Here is a 23,797-nt window from a genome sequence, read left to right on the forward strand (position 1 = left end):
GTGTACCCTGGTTGCCCGGCAACAGAGGAGCCCTGGGGGAGGGACTTGGAATGTTTGTCTGTCTCCAGGGCAACTCCCAGCCTCAGCAGCTGCAGTGGGAAGGTGGTGATGATGGCTGAGGATTCGAAGCCTGAATGTAAGTGGACATTGAGTGTTTCGTGTTTGGTGTTTGATGTTTGATTGCCTAGGAACCCAGCTTCTCTAACCCAGTGTGAAGAATCAAAACCTTTCTTGTGGCTGCAACTCAGCTCCTGGATCACCAGGGTTTAGGATTGGATTTGGGGATTGGAAACTTCTCAGAAAATCCAATGATAAAAGGCAGAGAAAGAGGTCGGATGTGTGTGTGTGTGTGTGTGTGTGTGTGTGTGTGTGTGTGTGTGTGTGTGTGAGTGTCTTCTGGGAGGAGGGAGGATGGGGGACATTAGATGCTGTTAGTATGTTCTTTTTTAAAAAACAACATTTCAGGATTTTTTTTAGCACACGGCCCTTCCACAGTCTCGCTAGACAACCACAAACCACAGGAGCTCCACACCGCTGCGTGCAAAGTGCTTCCCCATCTCTGATTTAGATTCATCCCTCTGGAGGCTGGGTTATTGTGATTTTACAAATGGGGGCAGACTTCGCCCTGGGTCTTCGGACTCTGAAGCCCTCGCTTTCTCATCACACAGCGTGCATGAAAATGCTGATGATTCAGATGAATTTGGGACAGAGAGAAAACTTGTTGGATTGAAGCAGTCTAAATTATAAAATATTTTAATGGGATTTTATTACTTCCAAGTATGTTTGTACTGGCCTCTGTGCATTGGTTAGTGGGCAGGTGAGACCATGGGCTGTGGAAGCAGCTTTCCGGGAGCCGTGCACACTTGATTAACCACCTGTGTCTCAGTGTCCACATCTGCAAAAGGGGATGGTAAGAGCACCTATCTCCTGGGGCCGTGGTGAGGACTAAATGAGCTAGTGCACGTAAAGTGCTTAGGAAACCAAATGCTAGTACTCGTTAAATTTGCTATTACTATTACTGTTTCTTCAACAAGGTAATGAGTCTAGTTCAAGGGTGGCTGGACCATATTTCTTTTTTTAAATTAATTCATTATTTATATTTTAATTTTTTTAACATCTTTATTGGAGTATAACTGCTTTACAATGGTGCGCCAGTTTCTGCTTTATAACCAAGTGAATCAGCTATACATATACATATATCCCCATATCTCCTCCCTCTTGCGTCTCCCTCCCACCTTCCCTATCCCACCCCTCTAGGTGGTTACAAAGCACCGAGCTGATCTCCCTTTGCTATGCGGCTGCTTCCCAGTAGCTCTCTCTTTTACGTTTGGTAGTGTATATATGTCCATGCCACTCTCTCACTTCATCCCAGCTTACCCTTCCCCCTCCCCATATCCTCAAGTCCATTCTCTACGTCTGCGTCTTTATACCTGTCCTGCCCCTAAGTTCTTCAGAAGTGGGCCATATTTCTGAACGTCTTCAAATGTCTCATGGAGACTTTCAGCCAGAACGAGAGCTTCCCTCACATGCACACTGGGATTGGTCTCAGGGATATGGCCCAGTCAACGCACTGCAGGAATCGCCCAACTTAACAAATAAAGGCGAACAGCAGCTGGTGTGAGTACAAAAGAGTCTTGGAAATGTTCGCTGCTTAAAACGTGATTTTGTAAGTTCTTTGACTATTTCTTCTGCGTGCAATTACTCAACATACTAATTGCGTTTAAGAAAAACCCTCTTCTTTATAAAGAATATAAATGATCGTGTCAGTCCCCTCCCTGGGCAAGTGTTCTCAACACTAGGAGTGAGAAGAATTTCTAATTGTCCTACTTTAGCTCTTGTCAAGCTCCTGTCTGCTTCCAGGTGTGTTGCCTCCGTCGTACCGATCATTCAGACAGTTCTGCACAAAATACCTGTTTCTTTGTGTCCCGTGAGGGTGTCAATGTTGTTCCCGGGAGGGGTGGGCGGGAAGGAGGTGGGCGCCCAGAGTAGAGCTCATGAGGTTGAGACAGAACATCCAAGCCCACTTTGCCGGAACATCCGTGTTAACGTCCCTGACTCTCAGGAACTGCCCTACAGAATTAAGTTCATAAAGTAACTTCATTTAATGTGTAAAAGTACAACTCGGTGGTTGGACGTAGAAAAGCATCTCACCTAATTTTTGTATTTCTTAATAAGTACATAATCTGTAAATTAAAAGTAGGAAGAAAAATTAGTTGCCAGGAAAACCCCTACCAGGTAAAGTGGGTAGAAGGCCAGAGTCGGTGTTCAGTGCCAGTGAGGCTGAGATGCCCGCATTCCAGCCGTGGGAAGTGCAATGGACAGCGGTGGCAATTCTTCGGTCGGTCAGCCCTGGCGGTCATCCTTTCTTTAATGGGCAAGTAAAGAAACTGAAGTCGCTCTTCTCCATAAGGTTGGGAGGTGTCACTGCTTTATTCCGTTTGGGGTCCCTGGGGCACGGAGATGGTGGGCTCTGGGTGGTCACCCTTCACCTCTTCTCGCAATGCCTGCTGTCCTTGAAATGCCAGTTCTGTCTAGGGATTTTGCTGCCCCTTCTGCTGGCCGCTAGCTTCCGCCACCCTGTCATCACTGTCCCACCCTTCCTATCACAGATCAACTAAGCCTACATTCCTCTCACTGTCCCAATGTATTAGTTTTCTGCTGCTCCTATAACGGATTACCACAGCTTAAAGCAACACAAATTTATTATCTCCGTTCTGTAGGGCAGAAACCTGGGTGAGCTCAGGTGGCCTCTGTCCAGGGTCTCACTGGGCTGAAATCAAGGTGCAGGCTGGGCTGCCTTCCTTTCTGGAGGCTCCAGGGCACAAACTCCTTCCAGGATCATCAGGTCATTGGCAGAATCCTGCTCCTTGAGGTTGTAGGACTGAAGTCCCATTCCCTTGCCGGCTGTCAGCAGGGTCCACTCTCAGCTCCTAGGGGCCTCTCTCTAGTCCCTGCATCTGGACCCTCCACCTCACAGCTCCCAATGGTCCTGAATCCTTCTCAGGCTTAGAATCACAGAACTCTGCCCCCTCCTTCTGCCACCTCTCTTTTCTGACTTCAGCCAGGGAAAGTTCTCTGCTTTGAGGGATTTATTAGACTGGACCCAGATAATTCAGAAAAATCTCTTTATTTTAAGGTTATAACTTTAATTAAATCTGCAAAGTCCTTTTGTCAGGAGCATGGCTTAGGAGGTGGACATCTTTGAGGCACCATTACTCTGCCTTCCACTCTCAACCAACTTAAGAAAGATAATTGACATAAGATCTCTTTTTCCTTTCTCAGTCAACACTGTAATGTGTGCTTCTTCCACAGCACCTGTATTCTCCCTTATCACAGGTGTTCATATCTTCTTCCTTATCGGACTTTAAGATTCCTGGTGGGACATTTGCTTTATCCCCTAAGAGAGAGCGCACAGTGTGCAGTACAGAATAAAATTTTAAATTATTATTTAAAATTCTGAAAACATTACTTCTTTTCCACATTTATTCATTAAACTAAACAATTACCCCTGATCTTTTCCCAAAGCTGCTAGTGTGAATACAACATTGTTATTTCCCTTGAGGAAATTTAAGAGTCATAGCAGAAGTGTATGGGAACAGTCCCAATGCCGTCTGCTGGGTTCAGGAAAGAAAGATGACAATCTTGAGAGGAGTTTTTAAATATCCTCCAGGTAGATAAGATGGGGCAGAGCAAAATAGCCAGAAGGAGAGGGTCCACATGGATGGAAAGATGCCCCTTGTAGGCTCTGTTAGGAGTTGGTAGGGGCCACAGAGCACAGGGAGGGACCGGGTTGTCTGAAGCCTGGCACCCCACCTGGCCTGGCCTGTTCTCTGAATTCTTGCTAATAACACATTCCAGGATATTTGCTGACTTCAGGATGGAAGTGGGGGAGACAGAGCACAGAAAACACAGGTGGTGTAGGATGTTCTGGAAAGAGACCAACGAGATTTCCATGGGATGCCAGGGTTCCCAGAGTTCAGATAACACAGGGCAGTGATTTCTAATAATTTTGATGTTAAAGACCTGTTGCTTCTCTTCTGAAAAAGGTGAGTTACTGAAAAACAACACCCCGTGTTGAAAAATATCAAATGCTAATAATGGTTGAAATATCTGTTAATTCAAATCTAGTCCCCCAAACCTATTACTGTATCTGCCTTATCAGTATCTATTCAAAAAGTTGGTTTGGTTTTACTTAAAGCAAATTTATTCCTTGATCATTTTGTAGAGAATCACATTTTCCATGAACCCTTGCAATTTTTTTTCCCTGGTTGTCAGCTTGAGATGGCAGGATACGCAAATCACAATGTTTACAGTTAGAAAAATCATTAAAATATTCACTGCTGAGATGGGACCCTTGGTACTTATCATAAGATCTTGGCAGAGAGAAACGGAATCTGGATTCTCCAAGTCTAGTGACACAAGTCTTCCTGCAAACTAAGGAAAACAAATTCTAAGTAGGAAACTGATTTTACTAAGTAATTTGCTGGTGGCTCTAACTCATTTTTGGAAATAGAATAAACAAAGGAAAACACAATTAAGTCATCTCCTCCCATTTTCCAAAATGAGTGGGTCTAATGTGTGTGATGGTGAATTTTAGGCGTCAGCTTAGGTGGGGCTACAGGGCTGGATATTTGGTCAAACATGCTGGATGTTTCTGTTGAAGGTGTTTTTGGATGAGATGAACGTTTAAGTAAGGAGCCTTTGAATAAAACAAATTCACCTCCATAGTGTGGGTGGGCCTCATCTAATCAGTTGAAGATCTTAATATACCAAACACTGACCTCCCGCAAGCAAGAGAAAATCCTCCAGCAGAAGGTATTTGGATGTGTACTCTGTCTCCAGCCTGCTACCTCCCCTGCAGATTTTGGACTCTCCAGACTGCATAACTGTGTGAGCCAATTCCTTACAATGAATCTCTGTCTCTATATATTCATCCTGCTGGTTCTGTTTCTCTGGAGAAGCCCAACTGATGCAATGTTTTTTTAGTGCTTTCTTTGCGTGTTGGTGCGCTTGATGAATTATGATTATCTGTCTTGAAAACTTGTTCTATTAATGTTTTAATATTTCCTTGATACAAATGAACTTATTTACAAAACAGAACAGGCTTGGATTGACATGTACACACTGCTATCTTTAAAGTGGATAACTGTGTAGCTCAGGGAACTCGGCTCAATATTATGTAACCTAAATGGGAAAAGAATTTGAAAAAGAATAGATACATGTATATGTATACCTGAATCACTTTGCTGTACACCTGAAACTGTCACAACATTGTTAATCAACTATATTCCAATATAAAATAAAAGGTTAAAAAGAAAAAAGGAATTCTGGCTGAAAAAAAATTTTTTAACATTTCTTAATTGGTTTCTTTGAAGTACTAAACTACTTAGCAAGGAAATTCTCAAGTATCCCATTGCTAGAAGTGTTTGCTCCAGGATCCAACCGCACAGGAGGGAAAGGATGATTCTTTTCCACCTGGGATAGTGCAGAGGGAGCCTGGGCTCTGGGCTTGGGGTGGGCAGAGCCCTGGGGTGGCCTGAGTTCCCTGCCCCCTGCTGTACGTGCCCAGCACAGATCCCAGGACCGAACATGAGGCAAGTGCTCTGGTTGCACTGCGTCCCATGGCACCAATGACCTCACGGCAGGGAGAGTGCAGGGTGGGCCTGACCTGATCACATGAGGTCAGTCACAGGGGAGGAGTCAGAGGGTGAGGCCTTGGGAAGTATGCAGAGTGCCCTTGCTGGCTCAGGGATGAAGGTGGCCCGTGTGGCCAGGAAGGTGGGTGGCCCCAGGAGCCAAGAGTGACCCCCGCCAAAGGCCAACTAGGAGGTGGGGACCTCTGTCCAACACCTGCAAGAAACTGGCTTCTGTCACAACAGGACTGAGCCCAGGGTCAGATTTCCCCTCAAAGCCTCCAAGGACCCAGCTAGGCCCGCACCCTGATATCCTCGTTGTGATCCTGGAGTGGAGAGCTCAGCCCGCGGGCTGAAGTGCTGACCATGGAGTAGTGAGCTAGTCTGGGGGTGTGAAGCTTCTGGACGTAGGGGGCTTCGCCACGCAGCATGAGACGCTGTTACCCCTCCTCATACCCTCTGGGCCCTCATTTCTTCTCTCAGGTGGCAATGGAGACAATGACATGTCCTGATTTATGGTCCTGCTTTCAGACGTGGATTGGCCAGAGGAAGGGGTTTGGTGTGGGTCCCAGAAAGCCCTGCCCTGGCCCCCTTTGCTCGAGCCCTTGTGGAATGAGGGAAGAACCCAACAGTTAGGGTAAATTTGCTGCATTCAGAAATCAACGCTGCCACGTGTCAGGTGCCGGGACTTGAGTTGATCACAAAACTCCCCTCGGCTTCCCTGTCACCAAAGGGGCCTAGTTACAGGCGGGCCTGTCGTGTGGATTGAGCGGGTGTGGCAGGTGTGGATGTAGGTGAATCCTGGGCCTCTGAAAGCTCAGGCCGGGCCCTCGAGGGCCCCGATGGGCCTGGTTCACTGCCTTGTTCCTAGGGCCTTTCCCAGTTCGGGTAACAAGGCAGTGATACGATGATGTCTGCTGGCTGATTCCTCCAGCGTTGTCTGGGAAGGTCGTGCACCAGGCCTGCCGCTCCATGAGCATCTCAGCGACAGCCCAGGAAGAAAGCCCTCGCCCGTGTCTCACTGGAGTCTGGGCCCACCCCTGTCCTACCAGAAGCGTTGAGAAGGTGCTCCCTGGACTGCAGTCCTTTGATAAAACTAGGTGGCCTTTACGGAGTGTCTACTCCATCCATGTGCTCGTTTGCCAAAAGCAGCTCCATTTGGTTGGCAGGCGGCCCTTCAGAGGAGGACGGCTCTCCTCATCGTGCAGAGGACGGGGCTGCTTCAGAGAGGTTATGTGAGATCTTTGCGCTCACACAGTTAGGGAACCGATTCAGAAGGCCGGCGTTTCCCAGTGCCCAGACGGCCTCCTACCTCCGGGACCCTCTGTGGAGGGAGCTGGGGCCCTGTCAACACAGCCACAGGTTTCACTCTGTGGCTCGTTTCCTTCCTACGCGGGGCGGGGGATGTGTGAACGCCTCATCAGTCACGGACCCGTTTGCTCAGGGACTCCTGAGATGTTCAGTTTTAAGGGAGGAAGAGAAACACCTTTGCTCATTCCCTAGCATAGCTGTCTTCCAGCGTCGTTAAGAATTGTGACCATGCCTTTAGGTTTTTCTCCTAGAGCCTTTGCTAAGAGAGTGAGAAATGCCCCGTCGGATCAGAATCCCCTTTTCCTTCCTCCTGGCTTTGCGGGTCCTGGGCTTTCTGAGGGCGGCTGCCCATCCCGTGCCCTGGTTCACCCTTCGTCTGCAGTCGGACTGGCCTGTACTCTCTCCTCTCTGTATGTGTGGGTCCTGCTCTGGGAGAGGTATATGCCCACTCAGCCAATGCACACAGCCCTCTTACAGCCTCTTTGTGGAGCTACAGTGGTATTTAACGTTCTTCTCGTCTTTCCTGACCAGTTTACCTAAGGTGGAAACACTGTGAGACACCAGGTATTAAGACTCTGTGCAGTCTAAGGACACTTCTGAACAAACTCCAGAAAGACCACAGAGATGATGTCTACAGGTACACCTCCGGACACCTGAACCCCAGCAAGCTCTACAGGCCTCTGGAGACAATGCTGCATCACTGGCCCAATGCCAACAGGCCCCAGGAGGCAAACGTCTTTGGAGGAGAAAAGCCATCTGACAAGAAGACGAAAAAGATGAAAGGTGCTTTAGCTTATTTTGCCATCAACACAGCTGTGGGCCCAAACAATGCCGAGAACACACCGCTCTTCAGGTATTTGAACCCTCTGACACGTGGTTCCCACGCTTCGGAGGAGGATTTGATTCCAAAGAAGGGTTTGAGAGAGGAAGGTGCCCCCGAACAGCCAGAGAGAGAAGAGCTCAGATGGCCCAAGATGAAGGTTCTGAAGTACAAAGAAGTGAAGTCCAGCCGTGAGTGTGCGATGTGGCCCCCAGGCAGGGACGAGTTCCAGTACCTCAGCTCACACTTGGCTGGCATAACAAAAGCAGACAAGTACAGGAAGTTCTTGAGTTTCCAAAAACAAGTTATTGCAAAGCAAGATGTCTTGAAGAGTGACTTCACTGGGAGCAAGGTGGCGACGTGCCATGAAAAGAAGTTGGAGCAGGTAAGGAGGGCAGTTCTGCGATGCTATCAGTACCGGTGCCAGTCCTGGGAGTCTAAAGAGTGTGGGCGGGGCTTCCCTGGTGGCGCAGTGGTTGAGAATCTGCCTGCCAATTCAAGGGACACGGGTCCGTGCCCTCGTCTGGGAGGATCCCACATGTCGCGGAGCAACTAAGCCCGTGAGCCGCAGCTACTGAGCCTGCGCGCCTGGAGCCTGCGCTCCGCAACAAGAGAGGCCGCGGCAGTGAGAGGCCCGCGCACCGCGATGAAGAGGGGCCCCCGCTCGCCGCAACTAGAGAAAGCCCTCGCACAGAAACGAAGACCCAACACAGCCAAAAATAAATAAATAAATAAATAAAGATTGTGGGCGGAGGCTGGCTCTCCGACACCTCACTTACTTTCCCAGGTAGGCTGGAAAAGGGCTGAGAATATCCCACGCGATGTAGATGGTAACAGGGTGAAATCAAAGAAGGTTAAGTTTGGAAAGTGGTGCCTTGGAGGTGATGTCGTAATGGATAACAATGGATGCTGCAGAGCAGCTACAGTCAAGCAAGTGCCCCTGCGACAGCAGAAGCACCTGAGGAAGAGGTTGGCCTAACTCACTAGAGAAGAGTGTGAAGAGAGGGCGAGGAGAGGGTTGAGGATGCAGGTGAAATCCACGTAGGAGCCAAGCGGTCTTTAGAAGGTAGTTTGGCATCGTGGGACATGCTGCCGTGAGCGACCGAGGGCTGAGAGTGGAACTTAGTGATGGGAAGGGTGAGGATGCAGGGAAGAGTCTACATATGAAATAACCAGTGATGAGATGTTTGGCTGAGAGGACTGATAGAAAGAGAAGGACCTTGAGGACCCTGCAGAGGCAGAGAGTGAATCCCTGATTCACAGGATGCAAGGGAATAAATGAAGAAAAATCGGGCAAACATAGGTTCTCAGCCCCAGGTGGTTTGGCACTCAGCTCTGCTGAGACCCAACGCTGGGGGGCGGGACCTGTGCCCCCTGATAGAAAGCCCCGTGGGGTGTCTGATTCCTCAACCTGAGAAAGTAATCAGAAAGGAAAACGAAGTCATCCTGAAACGGGCTGGTTCTCTTTTTCCTCCAGAAGCTCCAGAAAATATGTGTCTGTGACCCTGAAGAGTTCAACAGACTACAGGTCTTTGGAGAAGTCTTTGAAGATATTTGCAATAGTTCTTTGATATTTGGTGATATCTTGAAAGAAATTAAGGTAAGAGAAACATGCTTTTCCCAGATAACAGTTGAGAGCCATGCATGAGTTTTTGCACACGTGAGCTCAAGCCTCACAGAAGTTCTGCCGAGTATCATGGTGTCCATCCTACACATGAGGAAAATCATTCACGGAGCCTTGAAGGAATCTGCCTACAGACACATGAGTCCTAAATGGGTCACGTGAGATAAACACCCAGCTAGCTCACTCCTGAAGCCCATATATATATACTAAAGCTTCCTAATTGTAGATAAACTCTTATAAACTGCACATATGTAACACAGGAACTTCTATGGTTATGCATATATAATTTTATATGAATCTTTAAGGAGTTTTAAGTTTGTTGTGATTTCATGGTGAAAGTGACCATCATATCATAGCTGAGTTGGAATTAGGTTGCTTGTGGAATCTGCTATTGTCCAAGTCCCCAAAACAGGCAAGGCTTAAAAGCAGGGTGTGGTGGTCTGCCCTCCAGAGAACATCTCCATCTCTGGAAGGTCAGTAGGACCCAAATCCACGGAGCATCCTAGTGGCAGGAGGTCATATGTTGTACATGTGTCAAGGTATTTTGTGATTCTATCCTGAAGTCCTCAATAGTTAATATTCAAATATGCTTTAAAGATGGTGAGATTTTGTACATTTTAGTATGTATACTATTTAATATACTGCGGGAGCATTCTTACATTTTTTTTTTTTTTTTTTTTTTTTTTGCGGTACGCAGGCCTCTCACTGTTGTGGCCTCTCCTGCTGCGGAGCACAGGCTCCAGACGCACAGGCTCAGCGGCCATGGCTCACGGGCGCAGCCGCTCCGCGGCATGTGGGATCCTCCCGGACCAGGGCACGAACCTGTGTCCCCTGCATCGGCAGGCAGACTCTCAACCACTGCGCCACCAGGGAAGCCCCTTACATTTTTTAAAATGATCTGAACTGACATCCTTAGCCTCCATTTTACTTACATATGCAAAGAATATTACATTGTGCTGTAATCTCATAACGCATTTCCAATGGATCTTTCTTTCTTCTCTCCTTTCTCCCTTGCTTCCTTTCTTCCTTCTTTCTTTTTTTCTCTTTTTTGCTCTCTATAGGATGAATATGAACTCTACATGTTATTACTTCTGAAGACCCAGCCCACAGAACAGTATAAGGTAACAGTCAATCATGCAAGTCTTAAGTAGAACCTATTTCTTCCTATTTCCTGAGCACTGGAAACCTGTCTGAATCAAAGAAGCCCCATTTGTGTCTCCATAATTTAGAACAGCTGACACTTTTAATAGGCATTGGCTTTATACTCATGAAGGACACTCCAGGTAAAGGCAACAGTGAGGGATGGGCGGGGTAGGCACACACGTTTCTTGTTTTTTGCAGTACCTCTGGCCACCAGTTCTCCGTGATCTCTGCAGGCCTGTCCTTCTGTAACCCAGTCCTCGCGTGTCTGCTTCTCTCAGAATCGGCCCTCTCTCTCTCCTCACTCTCTGCTGGTAGATGAGATCCCTTACACGGATGGCTCCTGGCTTTGTATGCATCTCCCCAATCTTTCCTGTGAGTTCCAGATTACAGTGTATCCAGCCAGTGTCCCCTGGAGGCTGACACTTACGTGTCTGAGTCGGCAGGTTACAGACCTTAGAATTGGGAGATTATCTTGAATTAACTGGGTGGGCCCAATCTAATCACACAAGCCCTTAAAAGCAGAGAACTTTCCCTGGCTGAAGTCAGAAGGGAGAGGTGGCAGAAGGGGAAGTCAGAGTTCTGTGATTCTAAGCCTGAGAAGAATTCAGGACCGTTGGGAGCTGTGAGGTGGAGGGTCCAGATGCAGGGACTAGAGAGAGGCCCCTAGGAGCTGAGAGTGGACCCTGCTGACAGCCGGCAAGGGAATGGGACTTCAGTCCTATAACCTCGAGGCACCGGATTCTGCCAATGACCTGAATGATCATGGAAAGAGTTTGTGCTCTGGAGCTCCAGAAAGGAAGGCAGTGAAGCCTGTACCTTGATTTCAGCCCAGTGAGACCCTGAGCAGAGTCCAAAAGCCACTCAGGTTTCTGCCCTACAGAACAGAGATAATAAATTTGTGTTATGACACTAAGTTTGTGGTAATTTGTTATGACAGCAAAATGAAAGTAAGAATACATCCCACAAACATCTCCAGTTTCCAACACTGTTGTTAAGCTGCTCTTTACTGAATATTTGCTGCCATAGTTCGTGTGTGGTCCCTGTCTCCTGATGCCTCCCCAGCTCCTTCCAAACTGCACATTCTGCATTTTCCCAATGAGGTGGAGTAGTGTCTACCTGGAAGCTGGGTGACCTCTTGGCAAATAAGGTTTGTGCAGATGTAATCAAGTTCAGATGTGGTCGTTAGGGTGGGTCCTAATCCAATGACTGGTGTTCTTAGAGGAAGAGGGAAGTTTGGACACAGACACAGCATGGAAGTTGGAAGCAGAGATGGGACTCTCTGGAGTCCCAAACCGTGGAGTAGCTATAGATGTTAATGGCTTGGGAATATAGAGGGTGCTACGTTAGTAGTTACTGGAAAGCATGGACAGTTGTTACCCTCAGGGGAGAGCGAACAGCCCACATAAACTGTGGCTACCTCCTCTCACTGTACCAACTTCCAGGGGTTCCCTCTAGGCTTAAGCCACACCTGTGGGTGCTTAATAAGGAAGATGGGCTACAGGAATGATGTTCTTACTTACAAAACTAAGAGAATATAGCACTGTAGCTAGGATGACTTTTGACATTTTCAATAAAGTTTAAAAATTCTATCTTATAAATTGGGAAGAAGAATGTCTTACTTTGTCTATGAAAAAAAAAATCACAGCCTCATAAAGAAGTCTGTTCTAACTTAGCTCTTAATCGAAAATCACATGTTTGCATGGTGTTCTTTGTTTTGAGCTTTTCGTGCTTCAGAAAAAAGCTTTCATTTGGCAGGAATAAGCAATGGCTCCAGCTGGGGGTCTACCCTGTTCTTTACTTATTGAGGTTAAGTCACAAAGGAACATATATGCCTATATCCCAATCAAACACCAGAATGAAAAATTCCCCAGGGCATCAAGGCACTAGATCCTTCTTTCTGCTTCTGGAAACTTGGCAGCCCGTCACTTAAGAAGGCAGAGACCTTTGTTTCACCACATTTGAGAAGCATCACTTTATATCCATATATAGCCATCGAGTTAATATCGTTTCTCACTAATTAGAAAAACAATTGCAGTGCTGATAATAATGTGCTCGAAGCACTTTATTCAGCACTTTCCTTCCCCCACACAAACCAACAGTGAAACCCCTCCACTCTAAATTTCTTAGGAAGATAAAAACTTAAAATTAAAAAATATATACCTTACTCAGATCTTCACGTGGCTATCTATCCCTCCTCTGATATTCCTCCCTCCCTTCTGTCCTCCCTATTTACCTATTTTGACTAGAATTTGTATTTTGACTCAGGTCTTCTTGAACACACTGTATTAACAGAAAAAGGAAAATCCTCACCCTTGCTTTGTGTTTGTCTCACCTGTTACGGCCTCATTCTGCCCAGACTTTGCTGACTCACATCCAGGGGCTGGAGACGAGGAGGGTGAGGACCGCAGATGTCGGCCAGGCCAGGGAGGAGCTGAGGGCGCTCGTGATGGCCATCAAAGCAGCCCTGGACCGTAATGACAAGTGAGGGTTGATCTATGCTGGGATTACACTTATTTTACAATGTCTTAAAACCATGTGACAAGCATATTTTACACTTTTTCCTGCCTTGTTGGATGTGGCACCCTGCCTTTATCAACACCAAGCTGGTCGCCGGGTGTCTTGCACAAACCGTCACACACGTGACTAGGATGTTCTACTAAATCTGGTGTTTCTATGAGGGGAGTTTGGGGAGGTTTTGGAAGGAATCTCAGGCCATCTTCAGTTGTCCGCTGAGGATTTATTGTGGGCTGAGTATGCTGCAAATTCGAGACAGCTTTTAAGAATGCCCTAGTTATTTTTCTAACTTAGAAAATCTTTTAACCTCTGTGATTAGTCTTTCAGGGTGAAACCACAATCTGATAGGGTATAATTTTTTAAAGAATTAAAAAAAAGATGAAAGTAAATCTGACACACTCATAGTATGCTCAAGCAAACAAAACAAGAAACAAAAACCAAAAATCAAAACTCTGCCTTCAGTGTAACTAAAAGACAGAAAGTGTCCTAATTTCAAAATACCTGAAAATAGAAAATAAACATTCTGTGCCAGTGAAACATTATCTACTCTCTCTGCAAAACTTGGTGAAAGCAAGGTCAGTCTGGGGCAGAGAGAAGAATGGAGTTAGTAGAAATCCTAAAATTGTCTTAAAAGCACTGTGTGAGAGAGAGTGAACCACCCAAAGTGAGAATACTGCACCGGTTACTGGTAGGTCCACCAGAGCACTGACTCAAAAGAAGGGGACATAAAAGTGAGTGTGGAAGCAAGGAAACAATTCTGAGATGATGATATGGGTGAGAAGAGGGTTAAGACGAAGTGATCAGCATACTTGGAAGAGAAAAATTAGCAAGGGAGAGAAATTTAAAACCCCTTAAGAGAAGAAAATCAAAGGGCACACAACCCCTCCCACTACTGTTTTTCTGTCTCTTCAAAAAAAAAAAAAAAAAGGAAACAAAACAAAACAAAATAAAACCCAAACAACAAAAACAACAGTATAATTTGCTCTGACAGAAAAGTGTCTTCTTGAATTAAGAATCTCACAAATTAGGAGCCCTAACCATAAAAATGCAGAGTCTGTGTCCACACAGCTGACTCTAAAAAGAAAACAGAAAATAAGGACCCATATGATTTAGCTGATGAAAATCCCTAACATCTGACAACAACAACAAACAGCTGGAGAAGAAAACTGTGCCACAGCCCTGCAAACTAAACCAAATATTCTCAAAAGAGCATTTCAGGGTATAAAAACAACCTTGCGTCATAAATTTAAAACCTAAACACAGAAATCAACAGCAGCAAAAGAGGAGGCCATGAAACAAGATTTGACAACTGAGGAAAGACAGTGAAAAAGTCAAAATTATATTATAGATCAAGACTAAACTAGGACATGTCCAGGGAGGAATTGTTTTGAATGAAAATGTAAAAAGGGGCATTAGAAAAAAGCAAGAAACAATCAAGAGAATTAAAACGTGATAAATAAAGTAAAAGAGTTGGAGAAAATGTGGTTGAAATAAAAGACAGGCAAAGAAGATCCAACTTATATGTAATGGAAGTCCCCAGGAAGAAAAACAAAGCAGTGAAATAGAAACATAAGTAAATTTAGAACTGTAACACATTAAAAGTTTTTCTTTTTTAATTTATTTTTGGCTTCATTGTGTCTTCGTTGCTGTGTGCACGCTTTCTCTAGTTGTGGTGAGCGGGGGCTACTCTTCATTGCAGTGCATGGACTTCTCATTCCGGTGGCTTCTCTTGTTGTGGAGCACTGGGTCTAGGCATGCGGGCTTTAGTAGTTGTGGCATGCAGGCTCAGTAGTTGCGGCACATGGGCCCTAGAGCACATGGGCTCAGTAGTTGTGGTGCGTGGGCTTAGTTGCTCTGCAGCATGTGGGATCTTCCCGGACCAGGGATCGAACCTGTGCCCCCTGCATTGGCAGGCAGATTCTTAAACACTGCATCACCAGGGAAGTCTCATATAACACAGCACATCAAAAGTTTGTGGAGACTGAACCCTCTGAAATACATATTGAAAAGGTTTTCACCATTATTATTAACCCACTTAACCTTAATTTCTTAAACTTGGAGTCATAATACTTTTCTGTTTCTTTTAGTCTGTCATAAAATGAGTTAATGCGTATGAAAATCTTAAACCATCAAGCCCCTTGTAGACAAGGCAGTGTTAAAACATTTGTGGTGCTGATGTTTTTCACCAAATCACAGGGTTTCCCTCAGTATGTGCAAGACTTACTTGATTCCTTTTTCTCTCTAAATCTATTAGAGATAGTCAGTGTAGTTTATTTTGAACGAGGAAGAAGATACAAAGAGATAACAAAGGTTTTATTTCCTCTTTTTAAAATTTCTTGTGTTTTATTTTTAGTGGATTTAATATAGTGGAATTTGTAAATTGTATCTATGGGATACAATCATAATTAACAGGGAAAATGCAACATGTATTCCAATATCAGTAGGATTTTTCCACTATTGGACTCATTGTTTCATTATTGGCTTCAGAGTGTAAAATGCTAGGTTTTTTACCCCCTTGCTTCTTAAAAATTCAAGTCACAAAGTAATATCAATAAATGCTGTAAGACCAGCTCCTTTACCAGTGGCTTAGGCAATCTTGGTAAGAAAGTATTCTTCTGTTTATTGAACTTGACTGATCCAGGCGCTCATACATCTTCAAATCACCTTTTTTGTTAGAAACTAAGAAGATCTGTTCTTATTTCTCAATTTTAGGACTGTTGTATAAAATAGACAAAAGGAAAATGGTACAAACAGGGTTCTAATACATCACTATGTTTTCTCACCAAACCGTAGACTCAGAAGTGAATTGGAGCTGGAACGCATGTTGCTGCAATCCACTAAGAAGAGATCAGGTGAGTGACCGTGTGATTGATCTTCTGACGTGACTTTTGCTGTGACCTTCGGGTGAGGAATCTTCAAACCTTGTCCACTGTTCATGGTCTCTTCTGTTAGTTGTTTGAAAGGGTTTTTCAGAGAGATTATTACGTTTTATTCCCTTTTTCCCCCATCAAGTTCTTTAGAAATTCAGTAAGTTTTCATTTTATCTGAAGTGGTTTAAATGAAATACTTTAAAGACACAAGGAAGCAGTTGATTTCTTTAAGAGATTATGTCACGGCCAAGATCATTATCCCAGTTTCTGCTGCTTTGGGCACTTTGGGTTATTGAGTTTCTCTGTAACAAGAGACGACTTGTGTGCATTTCATTTTCCTCCAGGATCTTTGTGGGTTTTAGTGGAACATTGAATGAATTCAGGACCTTATGTAGCAAGAATTAGGTCAAGCTTTGACCAAGATATTTGGAATAGATTCTAGGAAAATTGACCAAATGATATAAATATGAGAGTCAGCTCCCTCGAGGAAGTGCTGAAGGACTAAACGCTGTTGATTTTAGAGAAAGTGTCTTGAAATATATAATAGTTTTTAGGGGCGGGGGGCAGACAGTGAACACTTCAGCGCAACCAAGTGAGATGGAAATAGAGGAAGTGGGGCCATGGCCTGTGGTTTCCAGGGTAACAGCAAGGAAGACAGCCCAGCCTGGTTTTCACAACCTTTACATCTTTATTCCTGGATCAGAGGAGTTAGCTTTTCCAGACAACAATGAGTTTCTGTCCAGGTCTGGGGTGCCCTCTCTTGCAGATGGTCCTCAACCTGCCCATCACAGCGACCCACTCACATGGCTGTCATTTGAACTGCTTTCATCTCAGCTGCTGCCTGTTCACTGGGGACAGTGACAGTGCTTCCCTCAGTCATTAGGAGGATTCAGCCTGATGACCTGTGTGAGGCAAGAGCACAGGGCCAGGGCCTGGCACAGCGGAGTTGCTCTGCCTGTCAGCTCCTTCTTGTATCATTATTACATGTGAACAGGAATACACAGTTCACAGGAAATTAATTACATTTTGTGAACATTTATGAAGTAACATAAAATAATTTAAAAATATTAAAAAATTTTAAAGATATTTAAACATAAAATATTTTAAAGATATTAAAAATTATCTCAAAATTAGATACACAACTTAGAGTTTGATTAAATAACCAAAATAAGTTCAATTAAGTATGCCGCTCATTAATCTTTACTGTTTACATTTATAATTCACTCAAATGTCATTTTTCCTCCAGGTTTGTTCCACACTAACTCATCCTGGAATCACTTTTCTCCTCTCGGCGTCTCTGAGGCTGTTCTCACAAGTCTAACCTGTTTTGAGACTGGTTTTGAGAAGAAATCTGGTGTCCTGTATTCTTCCTCCTTTATTCTTTTTCTAAAGTTTTCTCATTCGCAAGCCTTCTCCAACCATACACATTTTCTGTGGCATTCCCCCCATTTTGACACGACAGTCTTGCTCTTTAGGTAAAAAAGAGGAACAGTTGGGTCACACTCCTTTTGGCTTCTTTGCTGACAGTTAATTGTTTCAGGTGAAACCCTCAGGTTAGATCAAGGTGGGGATCAAAGACTTTATTTTGTAGTATCCCTCAGAGTTCGTGTAGAGGCTTAATGACTGTTTCTGCTCTGTTAGCTCATCATGTATCAAAACTTACCTTCCCACTTTTCCCTTCTTCCAAATTTGGCAAGTTTGAGTGATGGCAATGACTTGGGTCCTGCTTACCTATGTATAAGTAGGCATGATCGCTCTTTCTGCCTTTTTTCCTGTCAAAAAGGAGTAGTCATTCTTTCTCAAAAAATTAAAACCTCCCACTCATCAGAATCTAGCTGTGCTGCTTGAAAACAAAGCAGCCTTAGCAGTGAGTTACTCTCTGTCTCCACCGCCTCTCTGTACTCCTTGAATACTGATATTGATTGAAGCCCAGCATGTTTTTGGTTCAATCCACATGTCTTTGATTCTAAATCTCTTCCCTGCTAAAATACATTTTTAGGCTTAAGATCTGTATATGCCACTGCCTACTGGACATGGCACGTGAGTGTCAACTCAACAAGTCCAAGGTTGGGTTCGCTCTCTCTGAATCTTCATGTCCTTGGAAATTTCAATGAATGGCATCTCCAAACGCATGGCAGCTCAAGTCAGAACACCACTGGCAGGCGTCTTCACTCTCCTCCCTACAACCATGTCAACAGGGCTTGTAGTAAGTGGCCGTGGCCAAGTTGGGTTTAAACCCAGCTCTTTCTTTAAAAGCCTTCAAGTCAGCTTTGACTGATTTCTTCACGCAGGTTAGAAGACCTTTCCTGATCTGCCCGCTGTTCCTTTCTAGTGTCATTTCTTCATGTCTCTCACCGGTCCTGCAGTGCCCCCAGCCTACTGTGTAACTTTCCTTTTACTGAATGTGCCAAATTCTGCCCTTCTGCCTCCTCCCCACACCCTCCCGCTTGTCTGACTGCTGTTCATCCTCCTGGTCTCAACTTAGTCACACGTCTCTGGTAAAGTCATCCATCCACGCATCTTCCCCACACTGTGTTAGGCACTCAATAAATACTCATCAATTACATAAATGAATTAAAGGAGTAATCCCCCCATTCTTGGATCAGATAATTTTTTCCTTTTATCTCAGTTGCTATGCCTTTACTGTTTATATTTTTAATAGGAAAAGATTCACAACATAGAAAAATATATAGATACCAAGGCAATGAAATACATATACTTAACTTGGATCAGATAATTTTTATGGATGTGCTTGAAGTTTCAGTTACATTATAGTTTATAACTATATGCAACATACATAATATTGTTAATACATAATGTTGTTAATAAGGACTAAGGTATTAAACATAGAATACTTTGCTTTTATAAAATATTCCAGAATCACCTGAGAAAAATGTAATGAAGGAGGAGTGCCTTACTCTTATTGAGAAGGTTGAAAAAAAGAGGTGTGAAGTGCTTAATAAATGGGATGAAATTCAAGCTCTTGAAAGAGAAATTAAAACAACTTTGGTTCATACCGGAATTTTGCATATCACCGAGAAAAAGATTAAAAGCTTAGAGGTATGCAAATTGTTTATTTGAATGTTTACATTGTTCTTTTGCTGGAAGACCTTGGCAAACACATGAAGCATTTTGATTTTGCAATAGGGAAAAAATAAATAACATAACATTTGGTCCAAACATATTTTCCTTTCAAAACACTTATAGCAAATGATTAGAATAATTAAGACATACAGCTAAAACAACAAAAATGAAGGTGATAAAAATTCTGTACAGCTCTGTTAAGGGTCAAATTGGATCTCTTTCAGGTCAGTTGACATCTCTTAAAACTTAACAATTTTGTATAGAAAATGTTTATCATAAAAATTACTCCCATAATTCAATGTCTAATATATACTATGTAGTTTAATCTGAAGCCCAGAGAGGCTAAGTGACCTGCCCAACTTGACACAGAATACAGGTGGCAAAGCTGGGATTCAGTTTAATTCTTCTGGGCCCCAAAGTCCTTATACTTACTATTGAGCCACGTAGACTCCATACAAGTTGTACAGTTATGCTGGAAGATAGGATTAGTTACTGCCATTGAGGGTCTACTATATTAGACTTTATCAATTGTTGCTAACCATTTTCTTGATAAACAATAAAATATAAATTATGATCTATGTTTTGAAATGCTACGATGCCCAAATTTTTAATGTTATGACCTAATTTTTATTTGTGCAGAATCTGACTCAATACAACTTCTACTTAAGAATTTATAAGTGATATTTGAATATTCTTTTCTTCCTGGTTATAGAGTTACATATATTTTTCCAGTACTACCTTTTTTTCTTTTTAAGTCAAATTATAAAGTGTATAGGAAGGTGGGGGTGGTCTAAACCTGTTTTGATTTCTCTCTCTCTATTTTAAAATAATCTGGTCAGATTTCCTTCTGTGTTTTCATTTAGAGTCTGCCCCTTCCTTTTTAAACTAAAACTGTCTTGAGAAGAAACACTAATTTATAGTTGAATTTTTAAACAGTGAAAACGAGTTGTAGCTTTATGTATTGTGAGCATGTTATAATGCAAAATCATGTAAACTTTTCTTTCATAATTAAGACCCCTTTTAAATGGATTGAACCTAGGAAATAGAAGATTCCCTATAATTATTCCATATCAGTAATTTATAATACTTTAAATATTTATTATTTATATTTGGCTCCTTAATTCAGATACTGGAGGGTACCATAGAATTGCATTTATTATCCTATTAAGTAACTGGTATCTGGATCTGGATTCGAAATGTTATTTCTAACCAGAAGAAAAAATAACTAAACATATCACGGATTTACAATGCACAGATATTGCTGTAAACAATACAAAAATACTATTTCATTTAGTTCCCAACAAACCTAAGAGATAGATGCTGTTAGTAACCCTCTTTTTCAGATAGGGAAACCAAGGCACAGGTATACTAAGTAACTTGATTAAGCTCACGGCATCAAGTAGTAGAATTAGGATTTAAAGTCAGCCCGACTTCTTAATTTACATTGTCCAGCCTCATGATGCAATTGTGAATCCTTTTCAATATGGTGGATATCTGGAAGAGCAGATATCCTTTCTTCATCATTATTTTGCTCACAGTTATCTTGGATATTGTCATTTACAGTATTAACTGATTTTTCAGTTTCAGTAATAATACTCTTGGTATTTTTATTGTGCTTCTAATGAATTAGAAATTCATTAGGGAAGAAGTGACAGCTTTACAATGTGAGCACTCCATCTAGGATCATTTTGTATTTGTTTATTTTAATGCATTGGTCTTAAATATGTTTTATTACTTTTGTTCTTGTGACGTTTTGGTATCTGTTACTATTGTGAATGGCAACTCAAAATTTTTTTCTTAACATTACAGTTTATAATCAGTTAACACTGATATTATGTGACTTATTGCTGTTTGTATTTTTATACTGTATCTGGCTATCTTAAAAATTCCATTATTAGCTCTGATAGATGAGTAACTCTTCTACTCCGGAACTTCCCTAAGCTTCTCCAGTTTTTTGCAACATCAGCTTCCACCTTCTCTAGTTTTTGACCCAGAGGGCCAGGATCTTTCTGTTTTAATAAATGTCCTCAAGTCATGCTTTGTTTATTCATTGTTTTTAAGTGGTGTGCTGCTGAATACTTTTGAAATTAGAATAACAGCATTCACGTAATACTTTTTGTTCCATAAATGGGGAAAAATATTTAACAAATATTCTTAACCAAGTATCTTTCTTTTCAAACCATTTTTCCTTCAGACTGAAACTATAAAGTTGGAGACAGAAAATAAAATTTTAAAGAAGAAAATACAAGTAAGTTTGTGCAAATCTATGTTTTTCAATAAAAATATTCCCCCTAGTGGCTTCTCGTACTACGTCATAAACCAAATATGAAAGTATATGCATAATCTTTCTAAACGATAACTTTCTCTCATGCCAGGAATATCTCGCTATGCAGACATTAGCTTAAAACTGGACAGGTGTAAACTAATGTATTAATGGAAAGAAAAGCATTCTTTTTTTAATAGTTGAATGTGTCAATCAGAATTGACCATTTCTCTAACCCCTCTGCACATAAAAATTAATTGTAATAAGTTTATTTGGTGACAAGGAATGTAATGAACTGGCTCCCTTAATGACTTTCCAGGATAGCCCTCCGAAATGCATGGTAACAATTTGTTGTTTCGTAGATGGTAGTGCTGCCTTAATTACATATGTATTATATATAGTATGAAGTGGTATGCTATGCCTGATCTAGAAGTGGTAATGCATTTGGATGTAATCGGCAACGTCACCGCCATTACCCATGAGCAGTATCATGCATTATACATGACCAAGTGATTTCTGATTCTTGGTAGTTTATTGAAAACCATGTGAAGCGGATCATGGGGAAGAGCAAGCTGAGTGAGGGGGAGCAACAGTGAGTACTGATGCCCTGGGAAAGGAACTGTCATAATAATCTGATGTTGAAACTATCAAGATCGTCCATTTACAACTAGATTACACTGGACGGTACTTTTGAAGTGTTTGCATTCCTGAGTGTTCACTTCACACATGCATGTCACACATCCTTTCCAGTGCTTAAGAATGCTTAGTCCAAGATTTCAAGCTCCACTGTATATATTATTCAGCAATCTAGAAATAAATTCTTTGGACAAAGCTGATGGATTGAGGGTGAATCCTCATGGACAGGGATCAGGAAGGTGGGGAGGCGTGGGGCTCCGAGTGGCTTCTTTTCTCAAATTATATGGCTTTCAGTGATACTGAATCTTTGAAACAACCTATACAGGTATGATTCTGAAAATTTTAATTTAAAAATAAAATGCTGATTTGTATTATCTGTTACACACGTTTAGATTTTATAGAGTTAATTTTTGTTTGAGTTGGTACCATAGTTTAAATCTCAGGATTTGGAAAGCCTGGGAAAACCATTGATGGTTTAAATATGGAAAGAGCTTATTGTATCAACAAGTAAAAAGACGTTTAGTTGTTGGTGGCGTAGATTCAATGAAATCATCAAGGAACCAGGGTTCTTCTCTCTTCCTTCCCTGCTTTCCTTAAGGATGGTTTTCCTCCTCAGGGCCTCAGCGTGGCTGTCTTCAGGCACTGGGTCCGTGTCCCATGTGGGAAGAAAGGGGAAAGTACAGGACAGGTGGTAAAGAGCTTCTCATTATGGGCTTATTCTATTGTATTTAGGAAGGAAAGCCCCTCCCAGGGACTTCCACCATATCTCACTGGCCAGCACCACATCCCAAGGCCACCCTTAGCTGCAAAGGAGTCAGAAAACAGAACCATTCCACTTGCCAGTTTACATGGCAGAGAGAGGAGAAAAGGTGTTAGTATGGGTGTTGACTGAGCCACACAGGTAGATCCAGGCTCTGTGAGGCCTTGTATTATCCCCAAAGGAAAAGAATACAGAAGTACAAATACAAAAGAGGGAAGATTCCTTCCATAGTCTTGGCAGTGAGAATGAACTGACCTGACGTTTAAACATCATTATCGTCAAGGTAAATCTACCTCTGCTGCCACACCCTACTTAGCCTGGAAAATGTTGCAGGGGACTGTGCCCATATGTAGAGAGAGAAACTTTGCTACATTCAAGGCCAAAAGTCTACTACAAATATCCTTTGAAAGAAAGTGGAGGGTTGCAAAGTCTTACTCTAAGTTTTTGAGTAAATGTGTCCTGAATAGATGTTTATTTTGAAATTTTCTTTTATGCTTAATGTACTTTTTTCTAACCCATTGTACTCGTTTGTTTTGTATTTTAAGGAACCTTTGGGAATTTATTAATGAATTTGTAAAATTAAAACAGACAGATAACTCTTAAGTGACTGGAAGAATGACCCAGGAAAACTCACAGCCACCATCTACATAGTGTGGCTGTTTGCAGAGGTATAAATTAATGAAGATACATTTCATTTTGTCAGTTTTAATCTCCAATAAAATTAATGTGGTATATGTATCCTACTCAAGATATTGAAATAAGGACATGTATTCATGTGATTAGTTTTACTTTGTATACATATTCATAAAAATAGTAGTTCTTAGAGTATTTTCTGCTTCCATTCAATAACTTTCTCCAGGAAAAAATACTTTCAATTGTTTGATAGGGATAGGAAATTCAGCACTGCTGCAATACAGATTAAACTTATTTCTTATTTGCCAATGCAAGTTTATGTATAAGCATTTAATAAAATGTAGTAGTCATTGAATAAATATCCGTTTAATGAAATGACACAGTGCTCTACTGCCGTTACGAAACTACCATGGGGCTTTGCACTGCACATGACAGCCTTTGCATCCGCACTTTGCCTATAACATGGTCTGAACACTCAGAGTAAATGCAAGTTCAGTTACTTTGGA

The 23,797-nt window shown here is 42.6% G+C and overlaps 1 protein-coding gene across 1 annotated transcript; it reads left to right on the top strand.

Moving 5' to 3' along the window:
* Positions 1-23,318, top strand: C12H6orf118 (chromosome 12 C6orf118 homolog). The gene is made up of 10 exons (XM_033403929.2): positions 1-136; positions 7,476-8,149; positions 9,242-9,364; positions 10,450-10,509; positions 12,888-13,012; positions 15,839-15,897; positions 18,794-18,975; positions 21,194-21,247; positions 21,793-21,854; positions 23,204-23,318. The coding sequence occupies exons 1-10, from the start codon at positions 109-111 to the stop codon at positions 23,259-23,261; spliced, it is 1,425 nt and encodes a 474-aa protein (XP_033259820.2). The 5' UTR covers positions 1-108; the 3' UTR covers positions 23,262-23,318.
* Positions 23,319-23,797: the final 479 nt, after the last annotated feature.

This window comes from Orcinus orca, chromosome 12, assembly GCF_937001465.1.
Source record: "Orcinus orca chromosome 12, mOrcOrc1.1, whole genome shotgun sequence".
Taxonomy (NCBI): domain Eukaryota; kingdom Metazoa; phylum Chordata; class Mammalia; order Artiodactyla; family Delphinidae; genus Orcinus; species Orcinus orca.